At 39.2% G+C, this 18,176-nt stretch overlaps 1 protein-coding gene across 1 annotated transcript in view; it reads right to left on the bottom strand.

The window, feature by feature from the left end:
• Window positions 1–18,176, bottom strand: part of FER1L6 (fer-1 like family member 6) — a 198,648-nt gene that overhangs the window by 140,841 nt on the left and 39,631 nt on the right. Inside the window, 5 exon segments of the mRNA XM_078151798.1 lie at window positions 1,335–1,435; window positions 4,018–4,138; window positions 9,312–9,495; window positions 12,099–12,207; window positions 17,493–17,833. Coding sequence (XP_078007924.1) covers window positions 1,335–1,435; window positions 4,018–4,138; window positions 9,312–9,495; window positions 12,099–12,207; window positions 17,493–17,833 — 856 coding nt within the window.

Here is an 18,176-nt window from a genome sequence, read left to right as displayed (position 1 = left end):
GGACAAACAAGGGCTTGGTTTGGGAAGGCAGAAAGAGTGGTGGAAGGCCAATAGATTATGGTCAGATAAGGGGATTTCAGAACTCTTGAACATAGAGATGGTACATTTGTGGGTGATAGCAAGATCCAAGTCTGACCATCTTTGTGTGTAAGTGAGATGGGGTGAAAGAGTAGATCATGGGAGGTGAATAGGTGGAGGAGCTTAATGTTTTACAGAACTTATCCATAAGATTGGTATACCTCGCAGGCTATTTGGAGCTCAAATGAGATCATCTATGTAAAGTGCTTCACAAACTTTGAAGTGCCCCCTCACATATACATACATACACACGCGCACACACACACACACATACACACATATATATACATGTACATATACAAATATATACATATACATACGTGTGTGTGTGTGTGTGTGTGTGTATGTGTGTGTGTGTTAGCTATTAATGACTAATCTTAGCCCTGGAAAAGAGATAAAGAATTGTATTTCTCCATTTTCTGGGAGAGGTGGAGGCTCTGGATTCAGAATGCTGCAAATGCTATCATATACAGCTACCCTATTGCCTTTGCTTAGCTGTTTTTCTTTGTGGTGGGAAGAGCCTGCTTAGGCTGGAGGATAGATCGGAGGAGAGGAAAAGGAGGTATTAGAAAATAATGATACTGTTTTGCTAAAATAAAAGTTATCAAGAAAAAAAGAGAAGGTTAAAGAAAAGTCTGTATATCAGTGGAGGGAAGCACTCCCATGGATAAGAATCATTGAATTTACTAAAGTTTGTTTGAGAAAGGTCTATGAGGTTTAACTTTTGCTTCAATTGTTTAAGAACAAGGAGGTAACTGATGACTCAGAGTGCAGATTGAAGCATTTTTTTCTCTTTCTTGCCTTTTTTTTCTGAACATGGTTAATATGGAAATTTACTTTGCATGACTATAATACTTGTAATAGATTTTATTTTTCTTGCCTTCAAGAATGAGAGGAGAGAGAAGGGAGGAAATTTGGACTTGAAAAAGAATTTTAAAAATCTCTGTGCTTTAAAAATAAATAAATAAAAAATAAATTAATAAAAAGAAAACATGCAGAATAACTAAAAAAGTGCAGAAGGAAACATAAAGAAAGAAATTTTGTTACTATCTTGTTGCACTGTAAAAAAAAAAATCTATAGAGTGATGAGGAATTTAAAATTGTCAAGTTGCAACTTTGACTGCATAGTTAGCCAGTTTCTCCAGGTAATTTAAAACACATTTCTCAGAAGAGGTTTTATTTTGTTTTCATCTCCCTGCCCCCCAACCTGCTCTGTAATTTCCAATTAATTAAATAGGGACACTTCTCTTAAGTACCTGCTTTGACTGATAAAGTAGTTGAGAGCAGCCTTTATTTTCTCTTCTGACTCCTCCTCTGAAACTTTGATCAGTTCTTTGACTTCTTCTATACTTTCTTCCTGAAAACGAAAAGCAAAGGAAAAACTCATGAGTTGCTTCAGATAGGTCTTACCTGTCACCTGCTATGATCACTTATGTTGCATTTGTCTAATTTTATGAGATACCAAGTTGGAGAGGGACGTTCCCCAGGCTTTTTATACCTGGGGCTGTCCTGCACTAGATATTAATTAATTAATTACTCAATTAGCATACAACACTTATTATGCACCATAAGGACCAGACCCTGTGCTAGGCATTGGGGACGCAAATAGAAGTCCAATTTGATCCAAACCTGTCCTGTTTCTTCCAGGCACTTCCAGGCCATACATAGTTCATTCCTTCTACAAACTTGCTGGAACCTTCCCCAACCTTAAAAAGCCTTCACTTAACCCTCCCATCCCCTCAAGCTATCTTCCTATATCTCCCCTTCCTTTAATTACCGGGCTCCTAGAAAAAGTCATCTATACTCACAATTGCTACTCCTTCACTTCTTAACTTTAATACTCCACTAAAACTGCATTCTCCAAAAATTGCAAAGATTGCTTTATTTCAAAATTCGGTCCTCTTTTCTTAGTCCTCTTCTTTTTTTTTTTTAATTTCTGAAGCTTTTGATACTATTGACTACCACCCTACCATATTCTTCCCCTGGCTTCTATGACTCTTTTCCATAGGTGCTCAATACATGTTTATTGATTGGTTGGTAGGCTGGTTCTCAGATCCTGCCTGATCATTTATTCTCAGTCTCTTTTGTTGGATCGTTATTTATCTCCTACCCACCCTCTCTCCCCATGACCCCATCCCCAAGGCTGGCTTCTCCTCAAGTTTTGTCCTGGGAGCTCTTTTCTCCCTACATTTTCTCCCTTGCTGAATTCTTCTGACATCATAGCTTCAGTTCTTACTTACGAACTAGGAAAATACACTAGGAGGAATCAGAAAATTTGAGCTATCCAATTTCCTCATTTTTTAAAGAGGAAACTGAAGTTCAGAGAATTTCAATGACTTACCAACAATCACACAGGTAGTGACCAGCAGAATTGGGAGTTAAACCCCAGGTTCTCTTTGTAATATATCGTTTTACTTCCCTGTACTTATGGAAGATTTGGTATGATATATACTATGTGTGTGTATATATATACACACACACACACACACACACATATATATATACATTATATATGTATACACACACACACATATAGTATATGTGTGCACATGTGTATATGTATAATTAATATATATTTAATTGCTAGCATTTTTTATAGAGCTTTAAGGTTTATCAAGCACTTTGTGTGTGTTAACTCATTTGATTTCAAAATGACCCTTCAAGGTAGTTGCTATTATAATCCCTACCTTACAGATGAAGAAACTAAGGCAAAAAGAGATCAAGTGTCTTACCTGGAGTCACACAACTAATTAAGTATCTGAGATAAGATTTGAATTCGTCTTCTGATTGCAATCCCTGTTTTCTATCCACTGTACCACTTATCTGCCCCTAGTTGCTGCTATATTTTCCTTCAAGAATGAAAGCTCCATGAGGGAAGGGACCTTGTCCTATTTAAACTCTGTATTTCCCCAAGCTAGTACCATGCTGAATACACAATGTGTAATAAGTATAAATAGAGCAGCTAGGTGGCACAGTGGATAGAGCCAGGCCTGGAGTCAGGAAGAGAATAAAAGGATTGCTCTAGGTCATTAGAATATCAAACCTGGAATCACAAAGACTCCTCTTCCTCAGTTCAAATCTAGACTCAGACACTTACTAACTGTGCTACTGTAGGCAAGCTATTTCACCTTTTTATCTCAGTTTCCTCATCTGTAAAGTGAGCTGAAGAAGGAAATGACGAACTACTCCAGTATCTTTGCCAAGAAAACCCCAAATGGGGTCACAAAGAGTTGGACATGACTGAAAAATGACAGACCAACACCAACAACAATAAATATTTAAATGTAATTGAATCAGTACTCTTAGAAACATATTTGCCCAAAATAGAAGAACTAGCCTTACACATAGATGAAGCCATCTGCCAAGTAGCTAGGCATAATTTAACAGAAGGAAAAGGCCCCTCTGCCCCATCTGTTTACTGATGCCTGAAATTCTATTTAAAAGAGACAAAGCCTTTCATTAGAAAATGAGGAATGAAAGTCCAAATATGTATAGACAGGGAGCATATTGATAAAAATTACTATTTCATGGTAAAATACTGCTTCACAACTGAATATTAAGTTGAGGTAAGTAACAGAAAGTAGAGGCTGAAGATGTCAAAGAAAGACTCCATGTCTTAGAGTGATCTTGGAGTTGGCCTTGTGTCAAAAGAGCTCAGTTCTTTAAACTGTAGCCCACAGATCTAGAGCCCTCAATCTTGGAGGAAATTTTACATTTCATAAAAGAAATTTCTTGTTCCTAGATTAAGTTGAAGGATTGGAGCAAGGGGGAGGGGGCTGAGGGTGGGTGGAATAAAGAGGAACTCTGCCAAAATGTGCAATCTCAGTAAATGTTTGGTGAAACTCAAGCCAAGACTCTCTTCTGGGTAGCTGAAAAATGTTTCCTGTCCCCCTGGTTCTTCACTCATTTTAAAGACCTCACCCCATCAAAAGCACTTACTAGGCTGTCAGCCATTTTTTCCAGCATATTGGACCAATAGAGCCTGAAGGTCTGATCTCCCCATGAGCTCATGAAGTAGACACATGGCTTCTTGGCCTCAAATGGCAAGTAATGATAATTCCTGTGAAAGACATTGCACATTGTAGCTGGTTAAGAATGAGCAGGATTCAGAAAAGAAAAGTATCATAATAGAAAGAACGTTGGACCTGGGGTCAGAAGAAGCCTGGGTTCATATACCGTCTGTGACACTGAATAATTATTGTGAGTCTGGGAATGTAGTTTCATCTCTTTGAGCCTCAGTGTTCTCATCCTTAAAATGGGGATAGTAATACCTGTATTATTTGCCTGACGAGACTCAAGTAAGATAACAAATGTAAATTGCTTTGTAAATCTTAAAATGCTTATAAAATTTTGGTTTTTGATTCAGTAAGCACGTATCAAGTGCCTCCTGTGTGCTAGGAACTAGAGATACAAAGACAAAATAAAACAAAATCTGTCCTTAAAGATTCAACATTGAATTGCTCTTATCAAAACAATTTAGCTACTTGTCATGGGCAGCTAAGTGACATACTAGATAGAGGGCCAGACCTGGAGTCAGGAAGACCTGAGTTCAAATCCAGCCTCAGACACTTACTAGCTATGTGGCCCCTGGCAAGTCACTTACCACTGTTTGCCTCAGTTTCTTCATCTGTAAAATGAGCTGGAGAAAGAAATGGCAAACCACTCCAGTATCTTTTGCCAAGAAAACTCCAAATGGGGTCACAAAGAGTTGGACACAACTGAAAATGACTGAACAAAAACAACAAAAAGCTACATGCCTTCTACTTTCAGGGATTTGTCCAAGAACAATAGATGGAGTGCTCATTCTTTGGACATTGAATGGGGATAGAGGAGTGTGAAATTAATAAGTAACATTCAGGAGGCAAAAAGAATAACAACTCCAATAATTATAGATGACTTTTTATAATGCATTAAGGGTCACAAAGTCCTTACAGGCATTATCACATTTAATCCTTTTAATCCTCATACCAAGCCTGTGAGTTAGGTAGGGCAGGTATTATGATCTTCATTCTATAAAGACAGAAACAGGCTCAAACAGATAAAAATAACTCATCCAAGGTCATACAGCTGGTAAGTGATGATTCTAGGATATGAAGCCAAGTAGTTACTAGCATTTTGGTGGGGGGGGGGGCTAAGACTCGAATTTGCAAGAAACATAAGTACTGTCAAATTAATTTTTTAAAAAGGTAAATTCAGTTGAGGTGGATGATCAATAGACACTTGGAACACAGTAAGACTACTCTACTATCACAGGTGGAGAGAGAAAGAGCGCTCATCATCTGATAAGTTCCTTTGAAAATGAATTATTTTGGGGGCACCTAGGCGGCACAGCAGATAGAGTACTGGGCCTGGAGTCAGGAGGACCTGAGTTCAAATAGAGCATGAGACACTTACTAGCTGTGTGACCTTGAGCAAGTCACTTAACCCCGATTACCTCCCAAAATAAATAAATAAATAAAAATTAATTATCCTCACTGAGTCCTAAACTCAATTGCTTCTCCATTGCTAAGGGAGTATAAATGCTGTCAATACTCTCTGCATTTTGGCATCCTGGGACAAAGATCACACTTCCTTCCCCTTGCTATATCTTCATTCCTGATTCTAAATCCAGTGGTATTTCCTCTATATTATACTTTTCCGTATCAAGCCTGGCATGAATCATCAACAGAAGTGCTGGAAGAAGGCATGTGATCCAGGTGGAATAATGTGAGTCAGGAAAGGCTTTTTTTTCAAGAGTTTAATATTTAACTGGACCCTAAAGGAAATGTCTGAGGGGAACACAATACAGTAGAAAGAATGCTGACTTGAGTTAGAAGACATAGATTCTGGTCCAAGTTCTGCTGGACAAATCATTTCTCCTCTCTGAGACTCTGGCCCCTCCTCAGTAAAATGTGGACATTGGATTAAGTGATCTCTAAGGTCCCTGTTTGATCTACCCTTCTAAGACAGCTGGAGAAAGGGGAAGACGATATCCCTCTTCCTGGGGCATGAACCCCAGAGACACACAGAGAAGAGTCTAGTGAAGAGAAGAAAGCAGCATGGCAGGCCAGAAAAACAATTAGAACTGAACTCAAAGAATGTGAATTAGTAGGATGGTAGGAATGGGAAACATGAATTAGTAAATGTGAATGGTACATTCATTAGGAGACTCATCCTTTTTCCCTCTGTTTTGGAAAGCTGAAGAACAAATTTCATCTTGGAAGGGTCTTCAGGTTTTCTCCAGCACAAATTCCTTCCAAGGGAAACAATAAAATTAGCAAAGAAGCCCCTGCAGTCTGTTCTACAGGATAATAGCCCAACAGATACCTGATCTATTGTAAGAGGAGCCAAATAGATTCTTGGCAGAAATTGATGTTTGTTATTTCATCAGAAGGAGAAAAGGTCTGGGACCAAACCGCTATCTTTGTGCTATCTCAGTTAAAATGATTACCCTGAGATTCCTGTGATTAAATAAATTCCCAAGGGGATTTCACTGGGTTCTAATATTTCTTTGGATTATTCAACAGCCAGTGCTGGGATGGTTTCCCCTTTTCTGGTTTCAGTAACTGGGAAGGATAGGATTTCTGTCTCAAGATATGTGGTAATACATGGAGATGGAAAGTAGAGAAAATTAGAAAAGAAAAAAGGAGAGATCTACAAGGGCACTATGGTGGCAACCAAGGGGGAGAGGATAACTCAGGAGGTTGGCCTTCATGTTGTATGAAAGAAATGAATTTGAAAATAACAGGACTTGAAAAGTTCACTCTCACTTGACTGAGAAACTAGTGGGTTGGCTGACTGTGCATACATGGGGCAATGATAAAGTTAAAGGACCAACACCCCGTCTTCTGTTCCCCTGGGATAGCAAAGAATAGTAGATCAAAGTAGGCTTTGGTAGGAAAACTACCAGAGGAGCCCCCTCTTTTTCTAAATTATAAGCGAGTTTCAATCCTCCTTAATTCTAGCGCCTTCCCTCTGCTGATTATCTCCAATTTATCAATGTATAGCTCCTTCCTACATAGTTGTTTTCATATTGTCTCCCCTTGAACTCCTTGAGAGCAGGGATTATCTTTTGTCTTTCTTTGTAGGCCTAGAATTTGCCACAGTGACTGGCATATAATAGATGCTTAATAAATCTTTATTTTTTGGGTACCAATGATCACTCATTCTAGGGGCTCTGTTTCATTTCCCTCCTTTAAAATATGCTGTCTTCTTTGGTGTGAATTACCTGCACTCTTGAAAATAGAAAGTCAGTCTCACAATAGTGGTGGAGGGAGGGGAATTGTGACAATTTCCCTAAATTTCTAGGTAGAGATTATGAGTCAAGAAAGTGAGAAAATGCCCCCACAGCTTATGTAGGTCCTTTGCACCATGAAAGTATTTTAGAGTGCAATCCCTCCTCACCTTTGCCTCTTAGAATCTGTTATTTCCTTCAAAACTCTGCTCAAGCTCTACCTTCTACATGAAACCTTTCTTGATTCCCTGAGCTATTAGCACTCTCCCCTGAAAAATGTACCTTGCATATATAGGGTGTCCCAAAAATCTTACAGTTTTAAGCTTTAATTGCTTAGGAAAGGCTTCATGTAGGCTCCAAGCAATTAAAGCTTAAAACTGCACTAAGACTTTTGGGATACTCTGCATTTTCTATCTACATATATGAATGTATATGTTGTTTACCAAATAGAATGTAAGCTTCTTGAGGGAAAGGTATATTTCAGTTTTGCCTTTGTATCTCCAACACCTGAGCATATAGTAGGAAAGGGGCAGGGATGGAGAATGGACCTGGGTCATTCGTAGAAACATCAAGTTCTGCAATTGAAATAATTAAGAAATAAATATGCCTCCAGTCTAAAGTCTTTTCCAGATTTATCAGAATGAAGAAATTCTTACAAATATTTAATCAAACTTCAAATTAATCAAATTTTCCTCCTTAAAATTCTTTTCCTCTTTCTTTCAAACCATTTTATTTAGCCCCAGTGAATGGAATGTAGTGAAGACCTCCCATGAAACCTAAACTCATAAGATATAAGATGTTATATCTAACTGTGAAAACAAATGGTTGTCCATGGGACAGAAACAAAGGAACTCAGGAATTTCACAGGGGTTTGTAGAATAAGGACATTGCAAGATAACCACATCTGCTTATCTGCTACTGTCCCCGAGAAGATTTTATCGCATCTAGAATGTACCCTCAAGGCCTGTAACTATGGTCTAAGAGGAAGGAGGTTAGGGAGGGGAGTTGCGATAGGGACCTATAAAAAAACCTGCTGTATCTATGTTCGGCACGCCCTGACACTGAGAGGTTTTTCAGTGCGGGTCTCCCTTTCTTGTGCAATAAAAATTCCTTTCTGCCTTCTACCTGGAGAAGCCTCTGAATTTATTGGAAATAAGGATAGCTGTCCCACACACCAGTTTCCTTGAAGGCTCAATCCAGGGGACAATTAATTTTTTTTTGAAGTCTTTCCTAATGCCCCTAGTTGCTAGTGCCTCCTCCTTCCTCAAATTATCATGCAAATACACATCTAATTATATGTTGTAGTTTTCTCCAGAGAACATAGGCTTCTTGAGGGTAGAGACCATCTTCTGGTTTTGTCTTTGTATCTCCAGTGCTTTGAACATATTAGACACTAAATAAATGTTCATTGGACTGGATTAGATTGGATCAGACCTCTTGGGGTCTCATTTTTCTTCTCTCAAATGAAAAATTCTGACTAGATAATAATAATAATAATAATAACTGGCATGAATAAAACACCTTAATATTTAAAAAGATATGTATAATACATACATGTGTATATATTATACATACCTATTTATGCCTATATCTGTCTTTCTATCTATCTATGTTCTCATTAGATGATCTCTAAGGTCCCTTCTAGCTTAAAAGTTAAAATCACAAGTTCACAGATTCTTGGAGCTGGAAGAAGCCCTAAAGATTTCCTAGTCCTGTGATTCTGTGAATCTACTTAGGGTCTTGTTAGCCTTTGAAATGCCTGAATGAAAAGGCTCCGTAAGTGAACAGTATCATTACATTAGTCATTATGATTACACCTTTAAATGTGCTGCCTGCCTGTTTCCACTCAATGAGCTTTTGGTAAGCTATTAAAGTAGAGAATACTCGTAGATTAACTCATTCTCGGAACACTGGGCTGTGTCTGGTGGCATGAGGGAACTGTCAAATCACACTGCTGCAGTGGAAGGCCTGGAGCCTGACCCAGAAGCATAGACTAATCATCAAGGCTGACACTCCCCACCTGTTCCCTTCTGTCACCAGGGGCTTCTCAGGTTGTGTGGTGGACATGGAAGGGATGGCAATGCCATGGGCAGAGTCAGCCCTGCCTTCCTGAAGCAGAGGCACATTCTCCTCTTCTGATGTTTCTGAAGATTTCCTCTTACTCCTACGGTGAGAACCTCCATCAATCAGATTTCCAAAGTTACCTTTAAAAAGGAAATTAAGAACAGGAGAGGCAGCAAGGTCAATGTTCTCTATAATTGTCCAGATTTAAGATAACTGGTTGATGAAATGCAGGAAAGGAACAAGTTTTGAGTTTTCTCCCATAAATATCAAGAATGGGCATCAATCTGAAGTCTCCAAGCTATATTGGCTGCGCAAAATAATTGAGATTGTAAGGTTAAAATCACCCCCTGTAGATAGTAAGCTCCTTGAGGCCAGGTAGCATCTCTTTCAATTGACTATATATGGTATATACTGCTGGCTTTCTATTTCCTTTTTGTCTTTTTCTATTCCTGGCACCTAGACAATGCCCGGCACAAAATTTGCCTTGAAACGAATTAAGCCTTGAAGCTTCAGAATGACTAAGCAAAATTCCACTAAGTCTATGTGAAGAAAGCCATCTCCTAATCTGTCTTTGGTCTAAAATCCCATCTCAGAAATGATAGGCCAAAATAAAGGAGCTTACTCTGGCAAGAAGTTCATGAAATGATATTTTGTTTTCTTTTTTTTTTTAACTTTATTAATCAAGTGTGCAAAAAATACCTTCCTCTAAGAACAAACTGATTTTTAGAGGTTCTAAGTTTCTTTCTTTTTCTTTCTTTTTTCTTTTCTTTTCTAAATTTATTTATTTTTAGCTTTCAACATTCACTTCCATAAGATTTTGAGTTCCAAATTTTCTACCCATCTGATCCCTCCCCCCACTCCAAGATGGCATGCATTCTGCATACCCCTTCCTCTAATATGCCCTCCCTTCTATCTCTCCCCCCTTCTCTTATCCCCTTCACCTTCTATTTTCCTATCGGGCAGGATAGATTTCTATACCCCATTTCCAGTATTTCTTATTTCCCAGTTGCATGTGAAAACAATTTTTTTAATAGGTGTTTTTAAAACTTTGGGTTTTGTTGGGTTCCAAATTTCTCCCTTCCTCCCTCCCGAACCGCCCTCATTGAAAAGGCAAGCAACTTGATACACGTTATCCATCTGCAGTCATGCAGAACACCTCCATAGCAGTCATGTTGTGAAAAACTAAGTATATTTCTCTTCATCCTATCCCATCCCCCATTTATTCTAGTCTCTCTTTTGACCCTGTCCCTCCCCAGAAGTGTTTGCTTCTGATTACTCCCTCCCCCAATCTGCGTTCCCCTCTATCATCTCCCTGCTCTCTTGCCCCTTCCCCCCCGCCAATTTTCCCCTAGGGTAAGATGGATTTCCATACCCAATTGAGTGTGTATGTTATTCCTTCCTTAAGCCAAATCCTATGAGAATAAGATTCAATCATTCCCTCTCACCTTCTCCCATTTCCCCTCCACCGTAAAAGCCTTTTCTTGTCTGTTTCATGTGAGATAATTCACCCTATTCTACCTCTCCCTTTCCCCTTCTCCCAGTATAATCCTCTCTCATCCCTTAATTTTATTCTCCAGATATCACCTCTTCATCTTCAACTCACCTTGTGCCCTCTATCTATCTATCTATCTATATACATACATATAATTTTTTTCCCTCAAATTACCCTAATCCTGAAAAAGGTCTCATGAATTACATCATCTTTCCATGCAGGAATATAAACAGTTCAACCTTAATACGTCTCTTATGATTTCTCTTTCCTGTTTACCTCTTCATGTTCTGCTTGAGTCTTGTATTTGAAAGTCAAATTTTCTATTCAGCTCTGGTCTTTTCATTAAGAATGCTTGAAAGTCCCCTATTTCACTGAATAACCATTTTTTTCCTCTGAAGGATTATACTCAGTTTTGCTGGGTAAATGATTCTTGGTTGTAATCCTATCTCCTTTGCCCTCCAGAATATCATGTTTCAAGCCTTGTGGTCACTTAATATAGAAGCTGCTAAATCTTGTATTATCCTGACTGTGTTTCCACAATACTTGAATTGTTTCTTTCTGGCTGCTTGCAATGTTTTTTCTCCTTGACCTGGGAACTCTGGAATTTGGCTACAATATTCCTAGGAGTCTTCCTTTGAGGATCTTTTTCCAGAGGTGATCAGTGGATTCTTTCCATTTCTATTTTGCCTTCTGTTCTAAAATATCAGGGCAGTTTTCCTTGATAATTTCTTGAAAGATGATGTCTAGGCTCTTTTTTTGATCATGGCTTTCAGATAGTCCAATAATTTTTAAATTCTCTCTCCTGGATCTATTTTCCAGGTCAGTTGTTTTTCCAATGAGATATTTCACATTATTTTCTATTTTTTCATTCTTTTGGATTTGTTTGACAGTGTCTTGATTTCTCATAAAGTCACTAGCTTCCAATTGGTCCATTCTAATTTTTAAGGAAGTGCTTTCTTCGGTAAGTTTTTGGACTTCCTTTTCAATTTGGTCAGTTTTGCTTTTTTAGGCATTCTTCTCCTCATTGGCTTTTTGGACCTCTTCTGCCATTTGGGTTAGGCTATTTTTTAAGGTGTTATTTTCTTCAGTATTTTTTGGGGGTCTTTGTTTTATTTTCCTACTAAAGAGTGGAGTTAAAATTTTCCTCTACCTAATCACACACCATTACAGAGAAGAGTTATTGGTTTCAGTAACATATGGCTATCTATATTAAACTAATCTTTGTCATAAGAGGAACTAGGCCAGACTTACCTATAGAAACCTCAAAGCTGATAGGTTTGTCTCCAATTTTCCTGTCAATCATGGTAGCTTCAAAAAATGCTCCAAAGAGTAGGAAATCTTCATATTTTTCTGGTACAATCTATAGAAGAAATAACATATATTCAGTAATATTGGCTTGGGGTTTTTGTTTGTTTGTTTTATGGATTTGTTTTTCTTCCAGGAAGCTGGATTAGCAATGTTTTACCTGATTCCAGTATTCAAGCATTGATCCTACATAACTTACAGATGAATTATTATATTAGTTGATAATGGCATTTTACTATGCCTATGTTTAGCACAAAGTGAGAGCAGACAACTGATCCAAATGGAGCTGTTGATCTGAATTGTTTCAGGCCTAACTTCAGTTCTGAAGACCAAGCTGCAGCACCTAACAGAACCTTAAACACAGTAGGATCTCAATATGTTTTTTGTTGAATGAATAAATGACTCTTAATCTGTTTTGCATCACAGTAAGTGCCCATTAGTGTGATTTGTTGTAGTCAATACTATAGAGAATCATGGGAACTAGAGCCAAAGAACCTTGTTGATCAATAGTCCAATTCCCCTCATTTTTTCTAGGAGGAAATTCAGGCAGGGAGAACTTAAGTGAAGGCATGTGCACATGTATGCATGCATGCATGCATGTGTGTGTGTATGTTTGGGTGTACTTGTGTGTGTATACATGTATGTGTGTTTAATTTGAAGGCAGGGAAGTTAGAAAGAGGGGTAGGTTTAAAAAGAAAGATAAAATTTCTGATCTAAACATGTTATGATAGATAGAAGAACTAATTATCACCTTCTAAGGTTTGCCCTTAAAATAGCTTACTTACCTTATTTTAAAATAAGGTACAAGTTCATCTGAGTTAAATCAGTTAAAGGGGAAAAAAAATATATATATATATATATATGTGTGTGTGTGTGTGTGTGTGTGTGTCTGTGTGTATGTGTGTGTGCATGTGTGCATGTATACATATATACACACATATACATATCTAATGTTTCATTTTGGCGCATTTATTTCCTATGGTTTCTTCTTTAACTAATTTTTTTTCAATTATCTAGCATTATTTTTTTTCTCTCTCTCCCACCTCCCTAAACACTGGGAAGGACAGAGGGAGGGATGGAAGGGAGGGGAAGGGAGAAGAAGAGAATGAGGGAAAGGGAAAGGGAAGATAAGGGGTTAGGGAAAGAGAGTGCTTAGATTTTCCTGAGGAATACAATGTATTTGCAACAAAGCATAATACAAGCTACATTATCATGGAGCTGTGAGAGATAACCAGGCAAAATGACCTAGGAAACTTTCTGGGGAAAAACATAACTTTCAGTTGATGAGATAGAAAGGCTATCACAGATGCATGCTGCGGAGTCGGCTACAGCAAGGTGAGTTGGGATGGCGCCTGACTAAGTAATGCCATGGTTAACTGCATGATTCAGGTCTTCCTGCTTCTAAATCCAAACCCCTTTACACTATATTATGCTGCCTCTCTTGGTACAGATCTAAGCTAATAAGAATGGAGATGCCAGACCTATTGAAAAAACAACAACACAGTCTCGGGAGATAACGGCCCAAAGACAAGGCCCCTCTATCTATCTCTAGCAGAATCCCGGAGAATGTTAGGATTCATTTTCAGATGAACCCATCTGTCAGCATAGTATTTATCAACAACCACAGTGACTACAGTCTTGTACTAAGTCCCAAATTAGGTATGAGCTGATTTTAGCCATCTGCAGGTCCAAGAAGAGCTTTCTTATTCTTGGCTCTGATGGTGGGAGAGCCTAATTGTTGTCACAGCAGCTCTGGGCATTTCTGGAAAATCCTGATGCCTTAGTGGGTGTTTCAGCCAAGTAGGTCACTTGAATCCCATCCCAGAAGATATGTTTTAGTCCTAATTAAAATTGTATTTCAAGACATCCTTAAAATAAGAGAACAAATTTGTGGGTGACTAAGACTGTCTAACATTGTCTTGGTAAGAGTAAGTTGTTGTTCAGTCATGTCTGACTCTCTGTGACCCCATTTGGGGTTTCTTTGGCAAAGATACTGGAGTGGTTTCCATTTCCTTCATCTTAACGATGAGGAAATTGAGGCAAACAAGGTTAAGTGACTTGCCCAGGGTCACACAGCTAGAAAATGTCTGAGGCTAGATTTGAACTCAGGTCTTCCTGACTCCAGGGCCAGTGTTCTATCCATTGCATCACTTAGCTGCTAAAGCTATATCCAGCCCTAGTCCCCTCCATGACCTCTAGTAACCTATAACCAACTATCTGTTGGATATTTCAGACTAGATGGCATGGCCAACTAAACCTAGCTCAAATGTAACTCCTTATCTGTCCCCTAAGTCATCACTCTTTCCAACTTAGCCATTCATACAGAAGAAAGTATTTCTCTAGCTGCCCAGGATTGCAACTTTGGTATCATCTTCATCTCTATTCTCCATCACACCACTTACCCAATCTTATGAATTCTACCTCTACATCTTGTTCATCCATCCCCTTCTTTCCACTTATGGCCACTATCCTGGTTTAGGCTAAAGAAACTTTACAGAATCCTGTGAAGGGTGAATAGGAGGGAGAGAAAGAATGAAAAGAAGAAGAAAGGGAGGGAGAAAGGAAAGAAGGAAGGAAGATAGAAGGAAGGAAAGGAAAGAAAAGGACAAAGGAGAAAGGAGGGAAAGAAGGAAAGAGAAGGAGGAAAAAAGGGGAAGAAAGAAAGGAGGGAAGGAAGAAAAGGAAAGAAGAGAGGGAGGGGGAGGGAGAAAGGAAGCATATTAAATCACCTACTATGTGATAGGTGCTGTGCTAATTGCTTTACAAATATTACCTCATTTGATCCTCACAACCACCTTATGTAGTAAGTATTAATATTACCTTCATTTTGCAGATGAGGAAGTTAAGGCAGAAATAGGTTAAATGACTTGCCCAATGTCATGCAACTAGGAAGTGTCTAAGGCCAGATTGAACTAAACTCTTTCAGAGGCTGAGCGCACCATATAGCTGCCTCTTGAACATCAAAGTAAAGGGTAGAAAGAATAGACCATTTCGGACACAGCATGGAGTATGGGTAAGGGAATAATAAGGAATTAAGGTTGAACACTAGAGTAGTACAAGATTCTAGAAATTCTTGTGTCCAAGGCAAAGGAGTCCTTGTTTTTCATGGGGAGCCACTGAAGAATTTTTTGAGCAGATGAGCAATACAATTAACTCTTTGCAAAAGCCTTGGAAGTGAATGAGATTTCTATTAGAGGGGGGGAAATGGACACAGGAAGACCTATAAGAAGGTGACTAAAATAGGGAAATAATGAGGTGAGCACAGGATTATAGAGGGAACAGAGAAAGGCCAGGAATGGAAGAGGTTTCAAAGGACAATTAACAGAACTTGGTAATTCCATATGAGAGAAGAAGGCATGAGAAGAGTCAAGGAGAAAATATCGAAGTTTCAAACATGGGTAACTAAATAGTGACAACTGTCAGAAATGGTGAAATCAATAGGAAAGTCTAGATAATATCTTTCATTAATAATAATAATCACAATAGTATTTACATAGTACTTTAAGGTTTACAAAGTACTTTGCTTGTTATTTCATTTGATCCTCACAACAACATTTACTATGGGTTCTATTATTATTCTCATTGTACAGATGAGGAAACTGAGGCTGAGAAGGGTTAAATGACTTGCTCAGGGTCACACAATCACACAGCTAGTAAGTGTCTGAGGCAGGATTTACATTCAGGTCTTTCTAACTCCAAGTCCACACCTAGCACTATCTATCTTTTTTTTTTTGGTGAGGCAATTGCAGTGAAGTGACTTGCCCAGGGTCACATAGCTAGTGAGTGTTATGTGTCCGAGGCTGGATTTGAACTCAGGTCCTTCTGACTCCAGGGCCGGTGCTCTACCCACTGCACCACCTACCTGCCCCCAGCACTATCTATTGTACCATCTATGGCTAGGTCAAGTTCTAGCCAAGTTCTCTCAGAATTCCTTCATAGCTAATAGATTCCCATAGAAACTAAACTAAAAGGAAATAGTAAGGGGAGTGTGTGTGTGTGTGTGTGTGTGTGTGTGTAAATATTATGACACTGTGGATAGAGAGAAAGATTGTGTAGGCAGCAAAAGCAATGTTTAGTAGAAGGTCAGATGAAATCAAACCAAAGGGATAGAGGCCATAGTTTGGAGGTTTCTCTTCAACTGCTATAGAAAGACTGTGAAATGTGGTTTATTTTATGAATCACTGTATCTAAGCTAAAATGGTGACCAGCAATTTACAAGACTACCCATCACTGACCTTTCAATCTGTTTTTGTACCAGTTGACCTGGGAAAAGGCAACCTTCCGTATGTCATAGTAGAATCATAGAATCAGAGTCAGAAGCAATCTTAGAGACCGTCTTGTCTCACATTCTCATTTTACAGGTGTGGAAACAGACTTAGAGAGATCACATGGCCAGTAGGGGTCAGAGGACGGATTTGAACCCAGGTCTTTCTGACTTTAAGTCCAGCACGCTATTTACTGTACCACACTGCCTCAGTGGAGAACAGGAAAGTGTAAGATGACCATCTCTCTCCTCATCCCACCTCTAATCAGGATTCACTTGCTCTCACAACTTCGAGGGATAAAGGGAAAAAATTGGTTTCTCATATCCCCAGCTTGCTCTTGCTTGGTATATCTCTCCAACCTCAGTCCTCATCCTGTATAGGATGGTAAAAGAAATGTCCCTTTTGGGGCAGCTAGGTGGTACAGTGGATAGAGCACCGGCCCTGGATTCAGGAGGACCTGAGTTCAAATCCAGCCTCAGACACATAACACTCACTAGCTGTGTGACCCTGAGCAAGTTACTTAACCCCACTGCCTAACCACAAAAAAAAAAAAATGCCTCTTTTAATTATCTCCAAAATCTAATAGAAATCAGGAAAAGTCTGACAGTAACCAGGGAATAAGCCAGTTAAAACATAATATTTACACACGCACACACACACACACACACACACACACACACACATTCCTCTTACTATTTCCTTTTAGTTTAGTTTCTATGGGAATCTATTAGCTATGAAGGAAGTCTGAGACAACTTGACCAGGGCAGATGGTCGATATGTGAAAGAGAAGAGGAAGGCTGACGTTGAAGAATGAAGACTCAATCACTGTCTATATTGCTAGTTGGATCTAATCTAATCCATCAAATAAATACTTATTAAACCCCCAACATATGCGAGGCATTGTGCTGGACATACAAAACCAAAATGGAAAATAGTCCCTGCCTCCAAAGAGCTTATTTATACTCCATGCGGAAAATAAAATGTGCAGCCACATGACTTTGCATAAGTATTTGCAGGGCTGGTCTTCGCCATGCTTAGTATCACACGCTAGAGCCGTAAGCTCATTCTGACGAACCTCAGGCGGTACTTCGAAGGACTCTACTTCGGCCTCCATTGAATTTGTCTTATCTGAAGGCGGGTGGGTTTTTCCATCCTCAGCTTTGTCCATCTGGCCCTTCCCCGAGCCTTTGGGAGTCTTGTCTTTAGACAACTTGAGGTTCTTCAGGGTCTTTGAAAATTTGGACTCCTGTGCCCCACCTGAGAGGATTTCCACAGCAACTTCCACCAGGATGCGGCCCCTAAACGAGACCCCTTCTCCAAAGCCTTCATTCAGTTCCTGGTAATCGTCCATCAGGCTATGGTTCCGGGGAGAGCCATACAGGTTAATCCAAGCAGGTCCAAAGGTGGGCAGGAAACCTAGGGAGATCCATAAAATGATGACGATGATAACGATAACAACAAGAAATAATAATAATAGCTAACATCTGTATAGCACTTGCTACATGCCAGGCACTGTGCTAAGTGCTTTACAAGTGTTATCTCATTTGATCCTCACAGCAACCCTGGGAGAAAGATGCCATTATTATCCCCATTTAATGTGTGAGGAAACTGAGGCAAACAGAGGTCAAATGACTTGTCCAGAGTCTTGTTCTTGTTGAGTCATTTCAGTCATGTCTGACTCATCATGACCCCATGCGGGGTTTTCTTGGCACAGGTACTGCGAGTGGTTTGCCATTTCCTCCTCCAGCTCATTTTACAG

Source organism: Phascolarctos cinereus, unplaced genomic scaffold (assembly GCF_003287225.1).
Source record: "Phascolarctos cinereus isolate Bilbo 61053 unplaced genomic scaffold, phaCin_HiC Scaffold_4;HRSCAF=312, whole genome shotgun sequence".
Taxonomy (NCBI): Eukaryota; Metazoa; Chordata; class Mammalia; order Diprotodontia; family Phascolarctidae; genus Phascolarctos; species Phascolarctos cinereus.
The sequence above is the reverse complement of the archived record's forward strand: the minus strand, read 5'-3'. Positions and strand labels throughout refer to the sequence as shown.